Source organism: Papaver somniferum, chromosome 3 (genome assembly GCF_003573695.1).
Source record: "Papaver somniferum cultivar HN1 chromosome 3, ASM357369v1, whole genome shotgun sequence".
NCBI classification, from domain to species: Eukaryota; Viridiplantae; Streptophyta; class Magnoliopsida; order Ranunculales; family Papaveraceae; genus Papaver; species Papaver somniferum.
In genome coordinates, this window is record NC_039360.1 from 152251 (window position 1) to 171551 (window position 19301).

At 36.4% G+C, this 19301-nt stretch overlaps 2 protein-coding genes across 8 annotated transcripts; one reads left to right on the top strand and one right to left on the bottom strand.

Annotated features, from left to right (window-relative positions):
• Positions 1 to 3764: 3764 nt before the first annotated feature.
• On the bottom strand, positions 3765 to 7875 carry LOC113355107. Of its 7 annotated transcripts, XR_003362118.1 has the most exons (10): positions 7515 to 7875; positions 6638 to 6892; positions 5986 to 6484; positions 5495 to 5753; positions 5311 to 5411; positions 4938 to 5031; positions 4785 to 4836; positions 4564 to 4691; positions 4382 to 4397; positions 3765 to 4294 (listed from the first exon to the last, which is right to left on the bottom strand). XR_003362118.1 is itself a non-coding variant. In XM_026597888.1 (4 exons), the coding sequence occupies exons 2-4, from the start codon at positions 6701 to 6703 to the stop codon at positions 5953 to 5955; spliced, it is 510 nt and encodes a 169-aa protein (XP_026453673.1). In that variant the 5' UTR covers positions 6704 to 6892; positions 7515 to 7875; the 3' UTR covers positions 5760 to 5952. The 7 variants fall into 7 exon arrangements, 1 of the variants encoding a protein (XP_026453673.1); XR_003362119.1 differs by having other exon boundaries at positions 4382 to 4393; positions 5311 to 5753; XR_003362117.1 differs by having other exon boundaries at positions 5311 to 5753.
• Positions 7876 to 10241: 2366 nt separating this feature from the next.
• LOC113355108 (chloroplastic import inner membrane translocase subunit HP30-2-like) lies at positions 10242 to 11354 on the top strand. The gene is made up of 4 exons (XM_026597889.1): positions 10242 to 10383; positions 10747 to 10862; positions 11071 to 11200; positions 11291 to 11354. The coding sequence occupies exons 2-4, from the start codon at positions 10765 to 10767 to the stop codon at positions 11339 to 11341; spliced, it is 279 nt and encodes a 92-aa protein (XP_026453674.1). The 5' UTR covers positions 10242 to 10383; positions 10747 to 10764; the 3' UTR covers positions 11342 to 11354.
• Positions 11355 to 19301: the final 7947 nt, after the last annotated feature.

The following is a 19301-nucleotide window of genomic DNA, read 5'->3' on the forward strand; positions in this document are numbered from 1 at the left end:
AAATACAAAAGAAAAGAAAGTCTAAAAAAAAAATTACAAAAATAAAAATGTCTCTCTTTTTTTTTCTCTCTTTTTAACAAAATAAAGAAAATCTTCTTCTTTTCGCTCCTTTAGCTTTGGTTTTCACTCCCAAACTTTATGTAAATCACCACAAGCTTTGGCAAATTTATCTCTCGCTCCAACTTCAAAAATCTGCAAGGAAACAAAAAAACCAAAAACGTAAAGAAGAACAAGAATAATAATAATAATAATAATAAAATCTAAAAAAAATGCTAACTAAACACAGGTCCGCGTCGGCGGCGCCAAAAATTTGATGGTTTATCAAAAGTGATTGTAGTAGTGGTAAAAACAGGGTCTTTTCAGACTTGTGAAGAAAACAATTTTTCTAGATTTAAATTAAACAGGAAAATAAATAAAATAGTTCAAACCTTTAGAGAAAATACCAAGACTAGGATTCCACCATTAACCAATTAAATAGTAAATTCTAAATAATATTCATGCAATTCTATCTTTAAAAATAATTCTAATATTTGCCTCAAATATATTTTTGAAGTAATAATTGTAATCACAAAGTATAAAACATCAAAAGTTTTTAAAACCCAGCATGCTTCATCAAAATAATTCACAACTATTCAATAAAAACTAATATTTTAAATTCAATTCCATGCAAATAATCAAATAATAATATTGCAAATAAATAATAAAATTAGAATTATACCAATCAATATGGATCAATGGCTTCCTCCATCGTCTCGGCTAATGGGTTTAGCTCCTCATCCCAAAGACACACTCACAAGATGAATTCATGGCTAAAATAGGTGTTTTTATTGATGAATATAAGATGAAACAGAAATTTGCAACGCTGTAATGGTGTTACAGCGCCACTGTTACAAAGGGGTATGGTAATTTAAGACTGCTGTAAACGATAACTATCTACTGCTGTGAAACAACAACAGTGGTACGAAAATAAGTCTGCTGAAGAACGACTGACTCTGTGAGTCTGTTCTTCGTGTTCTTCAGAAGCTTTAATGGCAGCAGCAGCAGCAGCGTTGTCTCCTCTATAATTGCTTCTCCTAGGCTCTCATCGACTCTAAACTCTCTCCTAAAGGTTTTCCAACCTTTCTTTGATGTAAACCAACACTTATATAGCCTTCAGATTCCCTAGAAACTCGATCAAATTCGAGAATAAATCTCTTATTCTTCACGTGCAGTTTGAACAATAATTCCATCTGTCGATCTTTGTATGCGTCTGTGAGCTATTCTATTGCTCCCAAAATCTTCTCTGACTTGAACTCAACTGTTTTGAAGTATATCCCACGCAAGAATCTCTCCCAAATCTTTCAAACCAATTCAAAACCCTAAACAGGGACCGTGTGCACTGTCTTGACTTTGTGTGGATTTTCTGACTTCTCCAGCCCAATTAGATGGGTCTAATCGCTTCTAACAGGTCCCTCATGTCTTTTAGAGTCCGTGGGTACCAAATTTTCCCATTGAATCGCCTGCTAGGTCGCTCAAATCCTTGATCCAAAACTGTTGACGCTGCTGCCTTTTTTCCCGCCAAAATTTTCTTTTGAATTTGAGAAGTTGACCTCCCCTTATCTGTGGATGGTCTCCCTTTAGAAGATGCCTGGAAATGGGTCACCCCTTAGTAATTAGGTTACCCCTTATCCAAAATCAAGGGTCCGTATAGCAAGTGTCCTCTGGGGCATTTTCCGCATTTTTTTTCGGGGTTCCTCCGGGGTATTTCTGGGATACTTCCGGTACACTTCTGAGGCGCTTCCGGTACGTTATCAACGGAGGTCCAAATGCCACATTTTTAGCCAAATTCGTCGCAAGAGATTATTTTCCAAAAACACCTACAAATACATAAAATAACCAAATAAGTACAATATCGAGTACTAACAATATATACAAATGAGCTATATTAGACATATAAATGCGTCTATCACATTACGCAGTGAATACTGTTACACACACACACACATATATATATATCGAGTTCAGCCAGGCAAAACTCATAAACATAGCTACATGTATACAAGAAGACAGGCGTAGGCCATCCTCATGTTTCTGATACATCTCTTAAATTCTTTAGGGAATGAAGATACATCAAAGCATAGAATTTTGCATATCGGAGCATTAATACTAATATTATGATTTTATCCCTAAGTTAAAAACCACCATAAACTTGTTGTTTAAGGTTATGAGTTCATCAATTCCTAGCTTCAGGTAGTTCGTAAAACTGAAATTGAAACTCGACATTTTTTGAGCTATTTAGGCAATCAAAGGCGATAAAATATGGTGGATTTTTCGATTCTTACCTAGTACTCCCTCCTTCCCCAATATGAAGGTGAATAAGTGTAATTCTCTAGTCTAAATAGATAGGCAGAAAATCAATTCCAATGTAGTTTCTTTCGTATATTCCCTTATTGACGAGTATGGTTGAAAACGTGGGGTACCAAAATACACCAACAACTTTTTCTTAAGCAACCTGTATGGACTAAACTCGAATACAATTTCGAGAGTTCAACTTAAAAAATCTCAATCAAAAATTATATAAAGAGCTTATATTTATTTCTCTCACAATCAGAATGTTAACAGAGATAAGCCCGTGAACTTGATTATTCCGTGCGAGTACTTTGACGATTCCAAAGATCAATATCCAAGATCAATCAAGTCGTATCCAACAAACAATGATGGATATATCTATTTTGATTGATTTACGTACAACCCATAATTTCAATTATAAAGATAAAAAAATTTAATTGAAAAAGAAATAAGACAGACACTACAAATTTTGTTTAAGAAGAAACCGCAAATGCAAAAAAAAAAATCGGAACCGGTTTGATATCCATACCGGTACACGTACCAGAAAAGTTTTGTATTCAGGAACTTGGTTTGTGTATCCATACCCGTGCGCAAACCAAAGTAGTTCGATGGACTCCGAAGCCAGTTATAGTCTTAAGGTACACATACTGGTACGCATGCCAAAATAGTTCCATGAACTCCGGAAATTGTTTGTGCTTAATAGTATACAAATCGGTACACGTACTGTGATTGAACTGACTCACGAACGGCTATGGTATTTTTACCTTCTACATCTATTAACCATGTCGATTATTTTAAAATGCAATAAAATTATTTCTACGAGATAATTAGCATTTGATCAAATCTCTAAAAACAATATATACTTGTTTGATCACATGATTGTGACTCAAGGTTAAAATCTTAAGTATTCATGAAAATAAATATTAAGCTTTTAAGTTTAAATCGGCTAGTTTCTGACTAACCACCACTACACCATATTAAGGGGTTTGTTATATAATATATCCATCACTTAAAATATTTCTTATCGATTATGATTGTCTTAAATATGGTGTTATAATTTGTGTTACAGTTTTGATATGACAACTGATATCCATTACAGAAATTAATTAATATAAAATTAATATTATACCTAAAATCCATCACATTAAGTTTGTTATGGTTTCACGTGATATTATAAATGACACTTAAGGACTAATAAGGGAATGACATGTGTTTTTTTCTCTTATGGTTGTAATTGTCATAAAGTAATTTGTAACACGTATAATAAAATCCAACTGACCACTAAAACTTTGACACATATTTTTTGTTTGTTATGGTTGTAATTGTCATATTATGTTCTGTAACAGTTTTAATAAAATTTAAGTGACCATTAAAATTATGACACGTGGCTTGTTTTGTTATGGTTGTTCTTGCCTTATCACAATTTAGATGGCCAGTAAGGAAATGACAAATGTCTTCGTCTAGTGTTGAAATTTACTCACGCACAATGATTGTTACAAATTACAGTACCGACAAATTAAAAAATAAGGATTTCAGGTTGCCTGCAGCTGCAGATATGGCGCAGTTTCAGGTCATCGTGATCCATAATAACCAAATAATTTTATGATTCAACTCACAACAAGGCCAAAATTTTAGTACTAATCGATATCATTGTTGTACTCCGTTCTAAAATCTTCTGATTGCTTGTCTTTTTGCCAGCATGATTCTTGCAATTGCTTTCGTTGGTAGATCCTTCTTGTCTTGTATTTACTAGTCTTCATTTTTAATTAAAAACATCTAAATCTATTTCTGCAAGTGGGAGATAAACTATCCTGATCATCCTCCTCCGATGCATGTGCCACAAGGGAGTTGTTGGAATCAGAAGGCTTCTCAGCCCCACAGTTCTGTCTATTGCACTTGGCTCTAAATGGATAGTTTAGGTTGTCAAATTTCCCACATTTTCAACTCTCTTCTGGTATTTTTTGCTCTGCATGATAAGGATCTATACATATCAGACCCGGATGACAAGTATTAGATCATAATAGAAAAGACAGGATCCAAAAAATGAACTTACTGGAATTTTTGTCTGACTTTGTAGGAAACACCAAAGATTTAAGAGTTTAGTAAACAAATAAATATAGAAGATAATATAATCAGCTCACAAGCCTGCCTCTCTATTGTTCTGAAATCTTATCTCAAACAAACAAAAGACAACGAGGCTTTATAGCGCACACTAGGGGAAAAAACAGCACAAACCTGTGATCCCGGTTTAGGGGTACTGCACTTTCTCATGTTGCAAATTGTTCGTAAAGAGAAATTAATATTTCTTCAATTTGGATAGGTCCAACCACTGTCGCGAGTCGAGTCTACACAGTTTCGGAAAACTGATAGCGGAGACATCAGTGTGAGACAGGACGTGCTCTGACAGCAGAAAATTAAGCAATACCATTTACGATAACAACTTCATATATGCTTACCGGCTGAATTTCTTGGTGGATTTTCCTCTTGAAATAGCCCTGGCCTTGAGACCTACACAACACTAGGCATCAGTCCATTCATTGCCACGTAAGAGATATATCGAAAAGGTTGAGAATAAGAATCAAAAAAAGAGTGAACAATCAGGTACCCACCATAGCAGTATGACCCATTGGCAAACCAAACCATATCTATCCATTATAGGGGGCATTGGGTACATCCCACCTGAAATTCCAATGGACATCCCACCTGAGCCAGACAAGAAGACAACCGAGAATGATAACGATGAGTTTATGGACAACAAAGAATGACAACGATGAGTGGATGAACAATGGAGAATAAAAACGACGAGTAGATGACCAATGGAGAATGATAACAACGAATCGATGAACAACAGAAAATGACAACGATGAGTCAATGAATAAGAATAAAAACCATAGCGCCGAAATTTTCTGCCAAGAGATGACTAATCCTTAATAAAGTATTACTTTATCATGACAGGAAGAGGAAAAACAGAAAAGATTTTACCTTGTCCCATCATATATCCACTGGAGTATGGTGAAGGTCCACCGGTACCAACTATAGTTCCAATGAATCCCAAGGTAAAAGGAAGTCTCTGCATAAGAATACTAAAGAAAGACAGAAATACAAGTTCCAGTAACGTGAAATCAAGTTAAAACATTAGTGGGATAATCTTAGTTAGATAGGATACCTTTTTCGATGACATGTGCGCAAGCTGATTCTTTGGACCTTTAAGTGCGAAAAATGATCCTATGATGAAAATACAACCAAGGGTAAAACAGATAGCAAATTTTTGAGGCATCAACACCATTACTGGAAGGAACATCGTGAAGGAAATAATAACAAAGAAAACTCCAGCAGCCAAGAGCATCCCAAAGTACATGAGAGATTTCCTTGAAGGAATTCTCCTGATAGAAAAACTGAAGCTCCCAGAGACTCCTCTTGAGACCCTGCAAGATTTTTTAAAAAGGTAAGTTTAGGCTCGCTGACATAACATGGACACATGGAGAAGAGAACTAAACTCACAGAACTTGTCAGTACCCTACAGATCCATAGAAAAAGCGACCAAGTGCCATAATCAAAGTATCGACAAAGGAGTAAAATATCATATTTATCAGACTAGTAAAGAAAATGAAAAAATGTGAGAAATCATAGCATTTGAAGTATTCCTAATAGACTTACATATGCCTCGAAAGATGGAGGGTGTACTTTTCCATCTTTTCCTACATGACCCTCCATCCACGAGACGTCCCGCCTAACATTATCAATCCCACCTTCTTTTTGAGCCTGCATATGCAGTATGTACATGTTAGTCTTACACAAGTATAACATGTGATGATTTGAAAGGGTGAAAAATGTGATAGCAGGTACTTCCAAGATTATAACATTTGTTTGCATATGATATTCGTCCAAGAGTGTGCTTAATGCTCTTATTCTTAAGATTTGATCCACACTTGGTATGCTTTTTCTTAACAGCAGGGTCACTCTCGTGTAGCAAAAAAGTTTTCCAATGATCAAGGATGTAATGCATAGGGCATGCATCTATTTTTTCAGCCATGGTGACTTTTCCCTTGAGAGGACCTCTTAGTAACTCATACTTGAAGGACCTCAACTTCTGGGGGAAAGTTTTCATCGCAAACTTCTTGGCCAAATGACTTGGAACGTTAAACTCATACTTTTGCTGAAATAAACAAGCCTTTACGTCAGAAAATCAAAGACCAGACTCATCAAGCCATCCTATCCTAAATCAAACACAAAAGAACACATACATAAACTGAAATAAATCAAACCTCATGGGATCTAAGATTGAAAGTACAATGTATAAAATATATACCATCAACTTATTCCAGACATTCTCTTTCAAGATCCTTGGAACTATCCTCCAATCTAGGAATGACATCGGACAATGTTCCCGGACAAGTTCTCCAGTAAGAGTAGCAAATTATTGTGAATTGGGACCTTTAAGTATGCCACTTTCATCCATTTATACCCTCATATTTGGAGCAGTGGGAACATTTGTTGTAATTTCAGCAGTTTGAGATGTAGGAACTGTTGTGGGTGCACCATTAGAGATTGCAGTTGTTTCCATCTGCAATACAGCAAAAAAGAACAGCTATAAAAACAAATAAAACATAAAAAAATGATATATGGTACAATCATGAACCTTTCAATTAACAGAAAAGTAAAACAACCAAAGAAGCCTAACACCAGTTCCACAAACTAACAAACTTATTCCGAGCAAAAACCAAGGAACTTAATCCAAGTGAATAAATAAGAATTGAAGAACAAGAAAGAAAACCCTTTCAATTGATTTTAATGCTCTACCAAAACCTAGAAAAAAAATTAAACCATCATTAGAAATTTTCATCCAATTGATTATATGTCAGAAGATGAAAACTCCTTTTCTCTGTAATTGGTTTTAGTCTATTGAGACAAATTAAAACAAAACATATTTTCAATTGATTATATGTTAGAAGATGAACACTCCATTTCTCAGTAATTGGTTTTAATCTATTGAGACAGATTAAAACCAAAACATCTTTTCAATTGATTATATTACAGAAGATGAAAACCCCCTTTCTAAGTAATTGGTTTTAATCTATTGAGACAGATTAAAACCAAAACATCTTTCGAGGAAAAAAATCCATAATAAAAAACATCAGGGACCCTAAAAATAAAATCAAAGCCAACTAAGATTTTGATGAAAGTACCTTAACAAAAGAATTTCTTTTTCAAAGATAATGAAAATCATTGTGTTGAAGGCCTCTTTTATAAGAAAACTTCAGGATTTTGGAATTCAATTTTGGTGAAAATTATGAGCGGGAGATGAAAAAAGAGTCTCAGTTTGTTGAATTTTGTGAGAGTGATAAGTTTCTATTATTGAGAACTAATCTTCAGGAAAGAAAATCTTCTGAGCGGGAGATAAAAAAATGAGAGAGAATTTTTGAAGCTTTCATCATGAACGAAATCTTCTGTAGATTTGGAGGCGGGAGTGGGAAAAAAAGGGTATTTTTGGAGTGAACTTGATCCGAAGAATTTTCCATAGAAAGTTTCTTTTACAAAAACCCTCATTGTTAGGATAGATGGATTTGAATCCGCTAAACTAGTGAGAAAGTTTATACGGGTGGGTTGTTGGTCGTTTCTATGGGTGGGTGGGTGGGTGGTCGGTGGTTTATGGGACGGTGGTTTGCCGATGCCAAATAACAAGAAAATTTCGAGACTATGGTTTGCCAAATACCATGTGACACTTTTTGAAGGGTCCATTTCCTTAGACCTTTTGTTATGGTCAAATAATATATTTTTTTACGTGTAAATGGACATTAAAAATTTATATTTATCAAAAATGTAGTCGATAATAAAATCGGTGGATCTCTCTGGAAATTGATAAGCGAGAGCAGAGTGATTTAGCTTGAATTTGATTTCGTAAATAGTGAAGAGATTGTATCGAATTATGTGATAATCATTTTCAAGCATACAAATTCATGGACTTTTTGTCAAAATTTAAGTTCGATAATAAATTATGCGAATCTTTTTAAGAAACGGTGAATCATTATGGTTATTTGTTACGAGATATTCGAATACAACAATCAATCTTGAAAATTCGGGATCTAGCATAAGTTGTCTTACCACCGTCAAAAATGATAATCTAAGTGTGATTTGGATTGAACCGATTGTATCCAATTATGCAATGATCATTTAGAAGCGTACAAATTCACATATTTTTTGTCAAAATTTAAATTCGATAATAAATTTTGCAGATCTTTTCAAGAACGGTGAATCATTACGATTATTTGTTACGAGATATTCGAATATAACCATCAATCTTGAAAATTCGATATTTAGTAACATACCATTGTCGAGAACGATAATCCAAGAGTGATTTGGATTGAACCGATTGTATCCAATTATGCAATGATCATTTAGAAGCGTACAAATTCATTAACATCATGAAAATAGAAAAATATCTTGTTCATTAACATCATGAAAATATTTTGCCATGGTTAGGGAAGGAAAATCAACTCTCGCACAAGCTCCGGGCGGTTCACCTATTCTCAGAATTAGAATCCGAGACCGAAAACAGGTTACTTGGCTACGTGGCCGCAACCCATATTTTAACACATTTGTGATGCATTTTCCATTCAGTCTCAAAAAAATCTGGCTAAATTGGGGCCTATGGATTTCTTCATCCACCCAATAGAGAATGATAAGGGGTGTCTAAAGTGTACTAAAATATTATATTACCCTTATACATTCTTAATAATTCCTAAAACAAATTCTAAAATCTAAATCATTTCTATTAGCAATCTTCAATCAAAAATTAAAACCCAATTCATCAAAAAAAAAAAAACTAAAAACTAATCACAAGCAACAATTCAATTCTCTATGTTTTGATTTTTGAAAAAAAATCGACGACAAACAAAATCGAGTGATTGAGTTAACTCCCTTTAGTCCGTTCCTTTAGAGAAACTCAACAAAGATTTAACCATGAATCTCTGAAATTTCTTCATCAAATTTTCTGAAAAGTCAACCCAGAATCGGTTTATGTGTGCACTATAATAAACCGATTGTAGTTGATGTTACCAGGAATCGGTTTTTGTTGTACACATACATAAACCGATTCTGGGTTGATGTGATGAACATCCACCACAATCGGTTTATGTTAATGCACACATAAACCGATTCTTAATCCAATTTTGGATTTGCAGAGAAACCAAGAATCGGTTTTTATGTGCCTCACATATAAACCGGTTACGAGAAATACCAAGTTTTCTGTATGTTTTTTTTGCTGGAATCGGATTATGTGAAAGACCACATACCGATTCTGGTTAACCATTTTTTTTTCTTCCATGTAATACTGGACTACAAAATGAGTATGAAATCATACTCGATTTCAGTTCAAGTAAAAGTGAAAATATTTTTATATCCGAATTGAAAATGCGTATGATTTTGCACCCAATTTGAAAACGAGTATAATTTCATACTCGAATTGAAAACGAGTATGACTTCTCAAACGATCTAGAAAATCATACTCATTCTTAACTAGGGTATATACATGTAGTAGAATGAAATTTAGTTTTTTATGATGTTTAACAACACATAAATTACCGATCAAAAGGAAGTTTTTTTTAACCCGAATCAATTTATGTTCGTGTCCATATAAACCAATTGTGTATAATCGGTTGATTTTCATGTCCATATAAACCGATTCTGGGTAAAATCAAATTTTAAAAAATATATGTATGTTTTGAAGTTACAATCGGTTGATATCAATGTTAACGTAAACCGATTTTGAGCTGGTGTTCTTCAAAGAAAATCAAAATTTTAAGGTCCTGTTTCGTATAGTTTTCAAAAACAGAAAACAGGAGAAAACGCGTTTAGGGACATTTTCTGAAAATGTTTTCCATCTGTTTTTTGTTTTTGAAAACAACAAATAATTGGGTTCCCAAACAATCTTTTCCCGTTGAATTTCCTGTTCTTACTACATTCGCTGTAATCCATGGAGCTGCTTACGGTGCTTTCGTCGGAGTCTTAACTGAGGTCTCTAAGCATGCCTATCCACAGCATTCACTTGCCCTTAAGGTACAGTTGGATAAATCCACTCTGAAAGTTTTCTACTTACGCCCTTTAACTTTGCTTATGTGAATTCATGTATTGTATCATGTTTTACTTTTAGTTCAGATCAACCCGCTTTAAAAGTTTACTCCTTTTTTTTTTTTTTTTTTTTTTTTTTTTTTGTTCAGCTAAAAAATTCAGTTTAGCAAAACAATTAGGGGTGTAAAAGGAAAATTGAATCGAAATTCACGACTAAATTCCTATGTGCATTGGTATCTCTGTTTCGGATTAGGGGCATTGGGTTAAAAATGTAGACTCAATACTGTTCAGTAGTGTAACTTCAGTTTGTAGATTTTTTTTCCAATTGCTTATGCTCTTTCAATTTTACAGGCTTTTAGCGCTAGTCCTATGTCACAAGCCCGTCTTTTTGCTGCTATGGGGGGTGCTCGTGCCAGTATAACTTGTATTATGAAAAGAATTAGAGGAAAAGAGGATCTCCAGGCTCGGTAACTAACTAACCCACTCTATCTATGTATTCCGTTTTTTCGCTAACAATTGGATGGATGCATAGTGCTCACTGTTAAAATCATAGGGGATCCGTGGCTTGATAACAATCTAACTGTTGAACTTGGTCCGTTGTCTAGTCCTTGATATATTATAAATGTGGCGGGTCTTCATCTTGACACCTAGTGAATGAAAGCATTGCTTTTGCAGAATGGCAGCAGGTTTTGGTGCTGGAGTCACGCTTAAATTGATGATGACGCCGATGAGTGGTCCTGATGTGGCAGTCAATGCAGCGATAGTAGGGGTCATTGGTGCAATTGTTGGAGGTACTACTTTCCAGGTAAGCATATATGGGAAAGAGTTCAGTTCTGCTATTTGTACCAATCTTGAGTCTACACTCTTGGATGTTTACTCCTAATAACATTAATAGAAGAAGTTCGCAGAGCAAAGTATAGGCGTGAAACTCCAGCACAATTCCTAAATAAAAGAAGTTCGCACTGTGGATCTTCAATTTTCTCAACTGCATCAATAAGTTCCACTGTTTTATGCACTCTTTTTACAACCATATCAGCAATAAATTGGGTATCAAGACTGACGGGAGCTGCAAGCAACTTAACACCCTTCTCTGGCCTACTAATGTTCGGCGGGAAAACACCCACTGTGGATGCTCTGGATCAGGAGAAGGCCAAAAAAAGTTCTGTCTTCCTGATATTCAGAAACAACCCCCTGGAAACACCTTCATCCTGTATGATCTGAAGAGCTTTTACAACCATCAAAGTATCACCAATCACCGTGCCATCATCAAGATACCAGGCCTGCATTTGTATCTCACATCGTTTGGAAATGTCCAAGATTAAAGGGTGGAGTGTAAGAGAAAATAAATGCGGTCCCAGAGGATCACCTTGTTGAACTCCTTGAACAGAAGAGAGAACATTATCCATGTAATATAAGCGTGCCGGCAAAGCATAGCAGAATTCAACCCAACGGGATATAGAGGGACATATTTTACGTACCTCAGAAATCATTGCAGTTCTGTCAATAAGATTGAATGCATTAGAAAAGTCCACCAGTAACATGGAAAGGTTATCCTGATCTCCCTTCTCTTCCAACACACGATTTACCGCATGTAAGATTGCTTCTCCACCACATTTGGCACCAACTCCAAACTGGAAGTCACCCAGATAAGAGCTCATCTCTTGGCCAACGAAGGAAGCAGCGCACTTAGAAACAAGCCTTCTCCAAATTGTGCCCATTGTGATTGGACGCAAACCGCCACCAGGTTTGGCAAGTGGGGTGAGAGGAGCACTAGCCACAAAAGCCTCCAAAACCGCCGGAGAAGAGCCTGCCAACCACAAGTTAACCACATCCGTAATAGACGCGATTAATTTCTCCGATAAGACAGCAGCAGCCCCACTAAAAGCATCAAGAAGGTGTTGCGCACGAAATCCATCCATTCCACACGAGGTCCCTTTGGGGAAACTCTTCAATCTGCCGAGTACCAACTCTGTCGAAGCTATCATGGCATTTTGGGAAGGTGGAGTGGATGGGATCACCGGAAAACCAGCAGGAGTATGCTTGCAACGAAGTTCAGCTAAGGTGGCGTCATTGTTGGGAGCGACTCCACTAGGGGTAAGTGTCCGTATTGCAGCAGCATATAGTCCATTTCTTAGTTTATCTCTGCACAAATGCAAGTTGGTGGCATCCTGGGTTTCCTTCTTAGCCTTCTTCCTCACCTCTTTAAGTGCCTTCTTCCTCTCATCATTCAGTTTAAGAACCTCCTGAACTAAAACAGCACATCCATTGGGCTCGGTCCAAAGACGCAAAACACGGTTAACAGACTTCATCTGAAGCTTCTTCCGCGTGCTAGTTTTATCCTCTTGACAAGAATCGACGACATGAAGGGTACAAACAGGGAAAAGCAGCAGTTGGATCCATGAAGCCAATTCACCCGGCAAAGAAACTACTCTGTGCAAAACAGTTTTGAAAACTCGCGCAAAGTGCAACCTGCACTTAACTGGAATACTCGAGGTGGTTGGAATTTGAGCTAGAAACACTGTTCAATAACTCAATACCCAGAGTTGGTGCAGCAACCTCATCAACAGCAGCAGACAAGGCGACAAAGCTAACAGGAGCAGCAATGCCATAAACTGAAGCAAGGGGTGGAGCAAGTTCGTGTGATTCCAGATGAGTGCATTTCTTACCTGCTGCATGAATGTGCATGCAGTGGGTGCAAATCCATCTTCCTAGACGCTGTAGTGTGGATTCCCAGGCTTGGTAAACATTGCAGCAGTTTCGCACTCTCTCACGACATCTATCAATCCCCCCATCTCTGTTGTAATGGAGATTCTTGAGATGACTGAACATGGACACCTTTTGTGATCCTTTTCCCCCGACACCATTTTTGCCCTTAAAGGGACATGAAAACAGACCAGTTCTGTTCCCAGAATCAACACAGGGGTATCGAGGGATTCAAAGAGTTGTTGTTTGTTCGTGGCATCAGAAAAAGAAACTCTTAAACCCTAAAACCCTAGGAGAAAAACATCAGCCAGTAATGATGCAAAAACATCGTGGTAATGCAATGAATCGGAGGAGAAAAAGGTTAGAAGACGAAAACAAAGAGAGGAGATCAGAAGGATATGATTTGATCAGATGAAAATCAATACCCTAAATATCTCTACCTAAAAAAAAATTGACTTGGCCGGCGGGCCGGCAGTTTCTCTCTTAATTTGATGATCAAAACCGAGTTGTTATGGAACTGCTGAGTTGTTAGGAACTCGGATGTTCCGAAGTGGACCCACAATTATCATAGAGTAGTGTGAAGTTTGTACACGCATGGAATCGTGTTTCTGATCTGGGATGGATGGGACAGGACTCTCTATAAATATAGACCAACAGAGCTAAAATCCATTATTTGTTTATTTGATATCAAGAGAGGGGAACCCTGCGACACCTAAACCAACAGTACGTATGATTTTCATCTTCTTCTCCTTAGTTAATTAGCTATTGTTTTGAGTAATATTCTACAGCAATATATGTATTAATCAGCAGATGATTTCGATTATGGTTTTGAGCATCCTAATTCTTCTTTTATATATAGAGTTCGTTCCTTTCTTCTGGTTAATTAGATTTATCCATCAGATAATGATCATTGCCTGGTTAATTTGATAATCTGTCTTGAACCAAACCATGATAATCTTCGTAAAACCTATCTAACATGGCGTAGTGAGAAGAAGAAACCGGACCCAACCCAACTAACTATGGTACCACGTTGGACGTCATGACCCAACAAACTATCATCGCTAGCTATCAAGTAGGTCCCATGGGAGTGAGATGTACGCCTACCAAGTCACGTATTTTATATGCCAGCTACCTGTTACATGGCCATTATCCATGGGACAAACCCTTTTACAAGCAGTTGACCAACTATGTATGTATATATAGCTAGCCTAGGAGGGAGGGTTGGATTGTTAGGGGGGAAGAGCATAAATTGTGAGGAAAATAATATATTAATAGCACGTTGAGGCTAATTATATTTGTCAGTGGTACGGACGTCATGTCAGGATCTTGTTTGCTTATTTTATTTATTTAATTGCAGATGAAGACTATTTAGTTGGGCGCGTAAGCTACTTTGTTTGCTGCATGTAAAAGCTAAAACTCGTCGTGCTGATCTCCCTCGCGATATCATCCTAGTCATACTTCCAGCCGAGCTTATTTTCAAGTGTCAATGTAAGTCTAGACCTTTACAAGTTTTAACCACCACCCCATTCTTCACTCACATGCAACGTCAACGATCTACCTGGGGTAGTGAAGGTGAAAAGTTTACTTCGGGAGTTAGATTTGATGAAATATTCAAGAAGTTTGATGAAGATGGAGATGGTAAGATATCGCATGTAGAATTAGGTCGACTGTTAAGTGAAACAGGTTTGGGAGAAAGAACCGAAGACTTACAAGCATACGTTGCAACAGTTGATTCAGATGGGGATGGATTTATAGATTTCAATGAGTTTATTCAATTATGCAAGATTTGAAATTAAATTGAATGAGTTTCTTGAATTAAGCAATGTTTGAAAAAGTTGATTCAGATGGGGATGGATTTATAGATTTGAATGAGTTTTTTGGGTTTCTATGTTTAGGGTTTTTATTCTTTTCAATTAAAGTTGTTATTCTACTCTCGTGTACGAACCGGTTTTCGCTTCTGTTTAGAAATTTATGAAATTAATTCTTAGATAATGAATCGATTTATTCATGAAATTCTTCCAATTATTATCAGTTCAAAGTTCATCTAATCTCATATGATTCGGACTGTAAACAGTTGCAGTAGCAGGGAAACGGGTAAAGATGATGACTATTCGAATATGGATCAACTAGGTCCGAACTAGTGGCCCATATTCGATCCATATTTATAACCCAAAAACAAATGTACGGATAATCCAAGTTTTACTGTACCTTGTTTTTATCGGAAAACATGATTAAGATGTTTTTCTCGGCAAACACCTTGAACTCCACTCCTAGAATGATGCCATCTGCCTGCAGTCGTATATCAATCTTATCCTGAAGGTCACCTGGGGACCTCATGGACCTGAGAAACATCTTAAAGCAGCCTTCATTAACGTTTACAGGTCTCCAATTTCTAGGCTCCTCCTTGGTCTGCTCAATCTGCATTCAGAAGGATGGAAAGTAAATTCCAATTAGGAAACATCCTTTTCATACAATCCCAAGTTAAACGATTCTAGTGCAATTTTGACACATAAACAGAGTATAATTTCAGTAGACAAGTAGCATTTTCGGGTAAACACAAGCTTCTTTTTTTTTTTTTGCATTTTGCATGTCAGTTAGGACATTAGACTTGACAGATATGTTCTTTTTTTTAACCGGTAACATTCCAAAGTTAATCCTTTGAATGAATTTTACTTTAATTGATAGCTTTGAGATGGAAGGTGTCGATAGTGCACCTCTTAAGGATTAAGTAGTGATTTTTAAGCATCCATAACATCATATGCGATACAATTTGGGTCATTTGAGAATTGCAGGGAACATTTACATTTATGCTAGAAGTGTAAGTATGCCAAATCATGATGTAGGAATGTAAGCTGTCTTGTGTATAGTCTTTCTGTAAGTATGCCAAATCACCTCTTAAGGCTACAAGCCTTCATTTTTCTTTTTGTCTCAATAGTCTCTTTCTTTCAAGCTGTCTTGTGTGTTTTTTTTCCTCCCATTGATGGGTTGATCGATCTAGTGATTTTTTTTTCAGGCTCTCAACATGAAACCTTGTGATGCAAGCTGTGCTATTTTTATTTAAACAAAAGAATTCTTGCTTTTGAACACCATGCTGGCCTAAGGCATTTTTTTAGGGCAGGCTTAGCACTCAAACTGCTAAATGTACACAATCGTTAACGTTTCCTTGTCCGTTAATTTTCTTCAATGGTTTTTTATTTAAGAATCCTCTTCGATAATTTTGATGGAGCAGATGCTTTTTTCAATGGTTTGAATCTGAATCCTGAAAATAGAGAGCTTCAAGATGCATTCTGGTTAGCTACCATTTAATATATTACCAGTTCTAGCATTTATCATTAGAACCTGAACCTATTCCTGATTGGAGAGTGTAACTAAGCTGCTTGGTGGTTCAGATGGTTTAGTCTGAGTAATCTGACCTTCCCAGATGTTGTTGGTATGTATAACCTACTTTCATGTTTAAAGTAGAAGGTTTTGATAGATTTTGAAGATTCTAGCTATACATTGTTTTGAGTTCAGGCCCCGTTTTTGATTTAGTAGTAACAGAATCTAGTGGGAAGTTGAAAACTGAATTCATGGATCCTAGTTCATTTCGTGTATGTTTTTGTTTTGTCAACAGAAACTTCTTATGAGGTTGGTTATATAATCATGAATGTCTGTTCTGTAGGTACCAGCATATATCATTTGTCAGGTCCTGGGATCAACATTAGCAAGTGAAACCTTAAAACTGATATTTGGAGGAGGGAATTTCCGTTGACATTAGAACTACTCTTTTATAGACAGATATATACAATCCACATTCCTCCAAGTTTCGAAAGCAAGTACTAGTACCTGCCGGGTAAGAACTTTGCTATTTCTGCCCATTGATTTCCATAAACCCGATGGTCCCTCACAATTGCAAGGTCTAAGCATCTTTTTTAATATTTGGATCTATATGGTTGTACCATCTGTAAAACAGGAAATAAATTAGTTTCCATGGGCCCATTGGCGAAGACACCACACACAAACATTATCTGATAGGGGGTAGTAAACGATCACTTACGAACGTGGAATTTTATTACTACTCGTTTAGGTTACCTTTCTCGGCATTGCTTTCCTATGCGACCTGGAATGGATTTTGCTACTACAGACCATTTAATGGGTCCAGACTTGGATACCAGATCAATGAGTTTCCTATCTTCCTGGGAAAAGTAAGAGAAAGAAAGAATTATGTTTAGCTTAAGGAAATATGAGAACTGGTAGAAATAAGAAAAGGACTTAACAAGATTGTATTCATACCAAACTTCCTACTTTAACTGTATTCACATGTCAATCAATCCTAATATAAAAGAAAGAACAAAAATGGTCTTCATTTTTCTATTGAAGCCAATGCGAACAATCTAGCTGACCGGGTAACTACTGTTGAAAACAATGCGAACAATCTAGCTGTCCGGGTAACTACTGTTGAAGACAATGCGAACAATCTAGCTGTCCGGGTAACTACTGTTGAAAACAATGCGAACAATCTAGCTGTCCGGGTAACTACTGTTGAAAACAATGCGAACAATCTAGCTGTCCGGGTAATTACTGTTGAAGACAATTACGCATCAACAGTAACAATGCGTAATTGTCTTCAACAGTAGTTACCCGGACAGCTAGATTGTTCGCATTGATTTCAACAGTAGTTATCCGGACAGCTAGATTGTTCGCATTGTTTTCAACAGTAATTACCCGGTTAGCTAGATTGTTCGCATTGGCTTCGATAGTATTCACCCGATTGGTATTGAGGCCAAGAAATAGTCTGATGACCGCAACATCTTGATTCAAATCCCCAGACCTACAACAAAACAAAGCTGGTATAAGTAACAAATCTCCCAAAAAAAAATAAGGAAATTTCAAAACCTAAAACGAAATCCATCACTAAGAACAAGACCAGATACAGACATCTTGTCCTAAACAACAACAGTTTTTTTGTGCCCTAAATCAATGTAACGAAGCCTAAGAACAAAGAACCCAACAACAAGAAACTAATTCATCTCCTTTTAGAAGAAAAAAAACCCTAATCTTTAAATGGGTAATACAGAAACACATGATTCTAAACTGTACAGAACAAACACTAATCCAACAGATTGAGGGTAGGTCCTCAAAATCATCAGTACCACCTCGAACCTCAATATATCAGATAACCTTACAGAACAATCCGACCCTGAAACCGTATAATTTGAAGATTCAGGTGGACTCTAATTAGGAATTTCAAAATACAAATCAATCAAATTGTGTGGTTTATGAGAACATAAAAATGGCGATGGATTCTTACACAGGGAAAGAATCAAAGCTCAAATCCAAACAAAGAAATCAATCTATTTATGTTCCTCTCATAATCAATAATCAAGTGATTCGAGAGGAAACTCAAAGGTAACAACCTTTTTGTAAAATGTTTGAGTTTTAGAGAGTCTCAAAATCATGAATAAGATTTTGAGACTTCTCTCTACTCGCCCAATTTGACATTCAAATTCACTCAAAGAATTGAAGAAAATGAACTTACATGTTTGGTGCGTGGATATCTAGAAATCAAGAGAGCAGAGATTTGAAAAGAGATTTGTGAGACTGTTCACAGAATGAAGGGGTTTTTATAGGCATTAAGGAGCCGTTGGTAAAGGTTTGTAGGGTTTTCTTTTGAAAGCAAAAACGCGTCAAAAGCGAAATAAAAGCTGCAAACGTGTCTGTATTTTTTCAGAGGTTCAGAAACTTGTCTGTTGATCAGGAGCCGTCGATCTAAGTAAAATATTAAGGAAAAATCGGGACCATCGGATTCAGATCTAATTAAAAAATGGTATTTTTCCACCTCTATGCTTCCCCCAGGGTCCTTGTTACAGGCATTAAATTGACTTTACTGACCAGCTTTTGCAAGCTAAACCATTGCAAAAACCTACTGTTTCAAATACTAAAAAATGATCAAATAAATCAATCCATAAGTATCACAAAAGAGAAACTAAACATGAATTGAATTCCATCTCATCTGATTCAGTTTTACAGATATGCTCAACTCTAGTATAACTAGTTGTTTTAGCTTTCATCTCAACAGAAGACTTGCCAAAAGAAAAAAATGAACCAAATTACAAGACCCAAAGATGGTACAATCCCTCACTTCCATGGGGATGCCACGGTCAAGAGCAACTTCTTTCAACTGTCTCATTTTCTCAACAGCCACAACTGGTGCCCTAGCATTC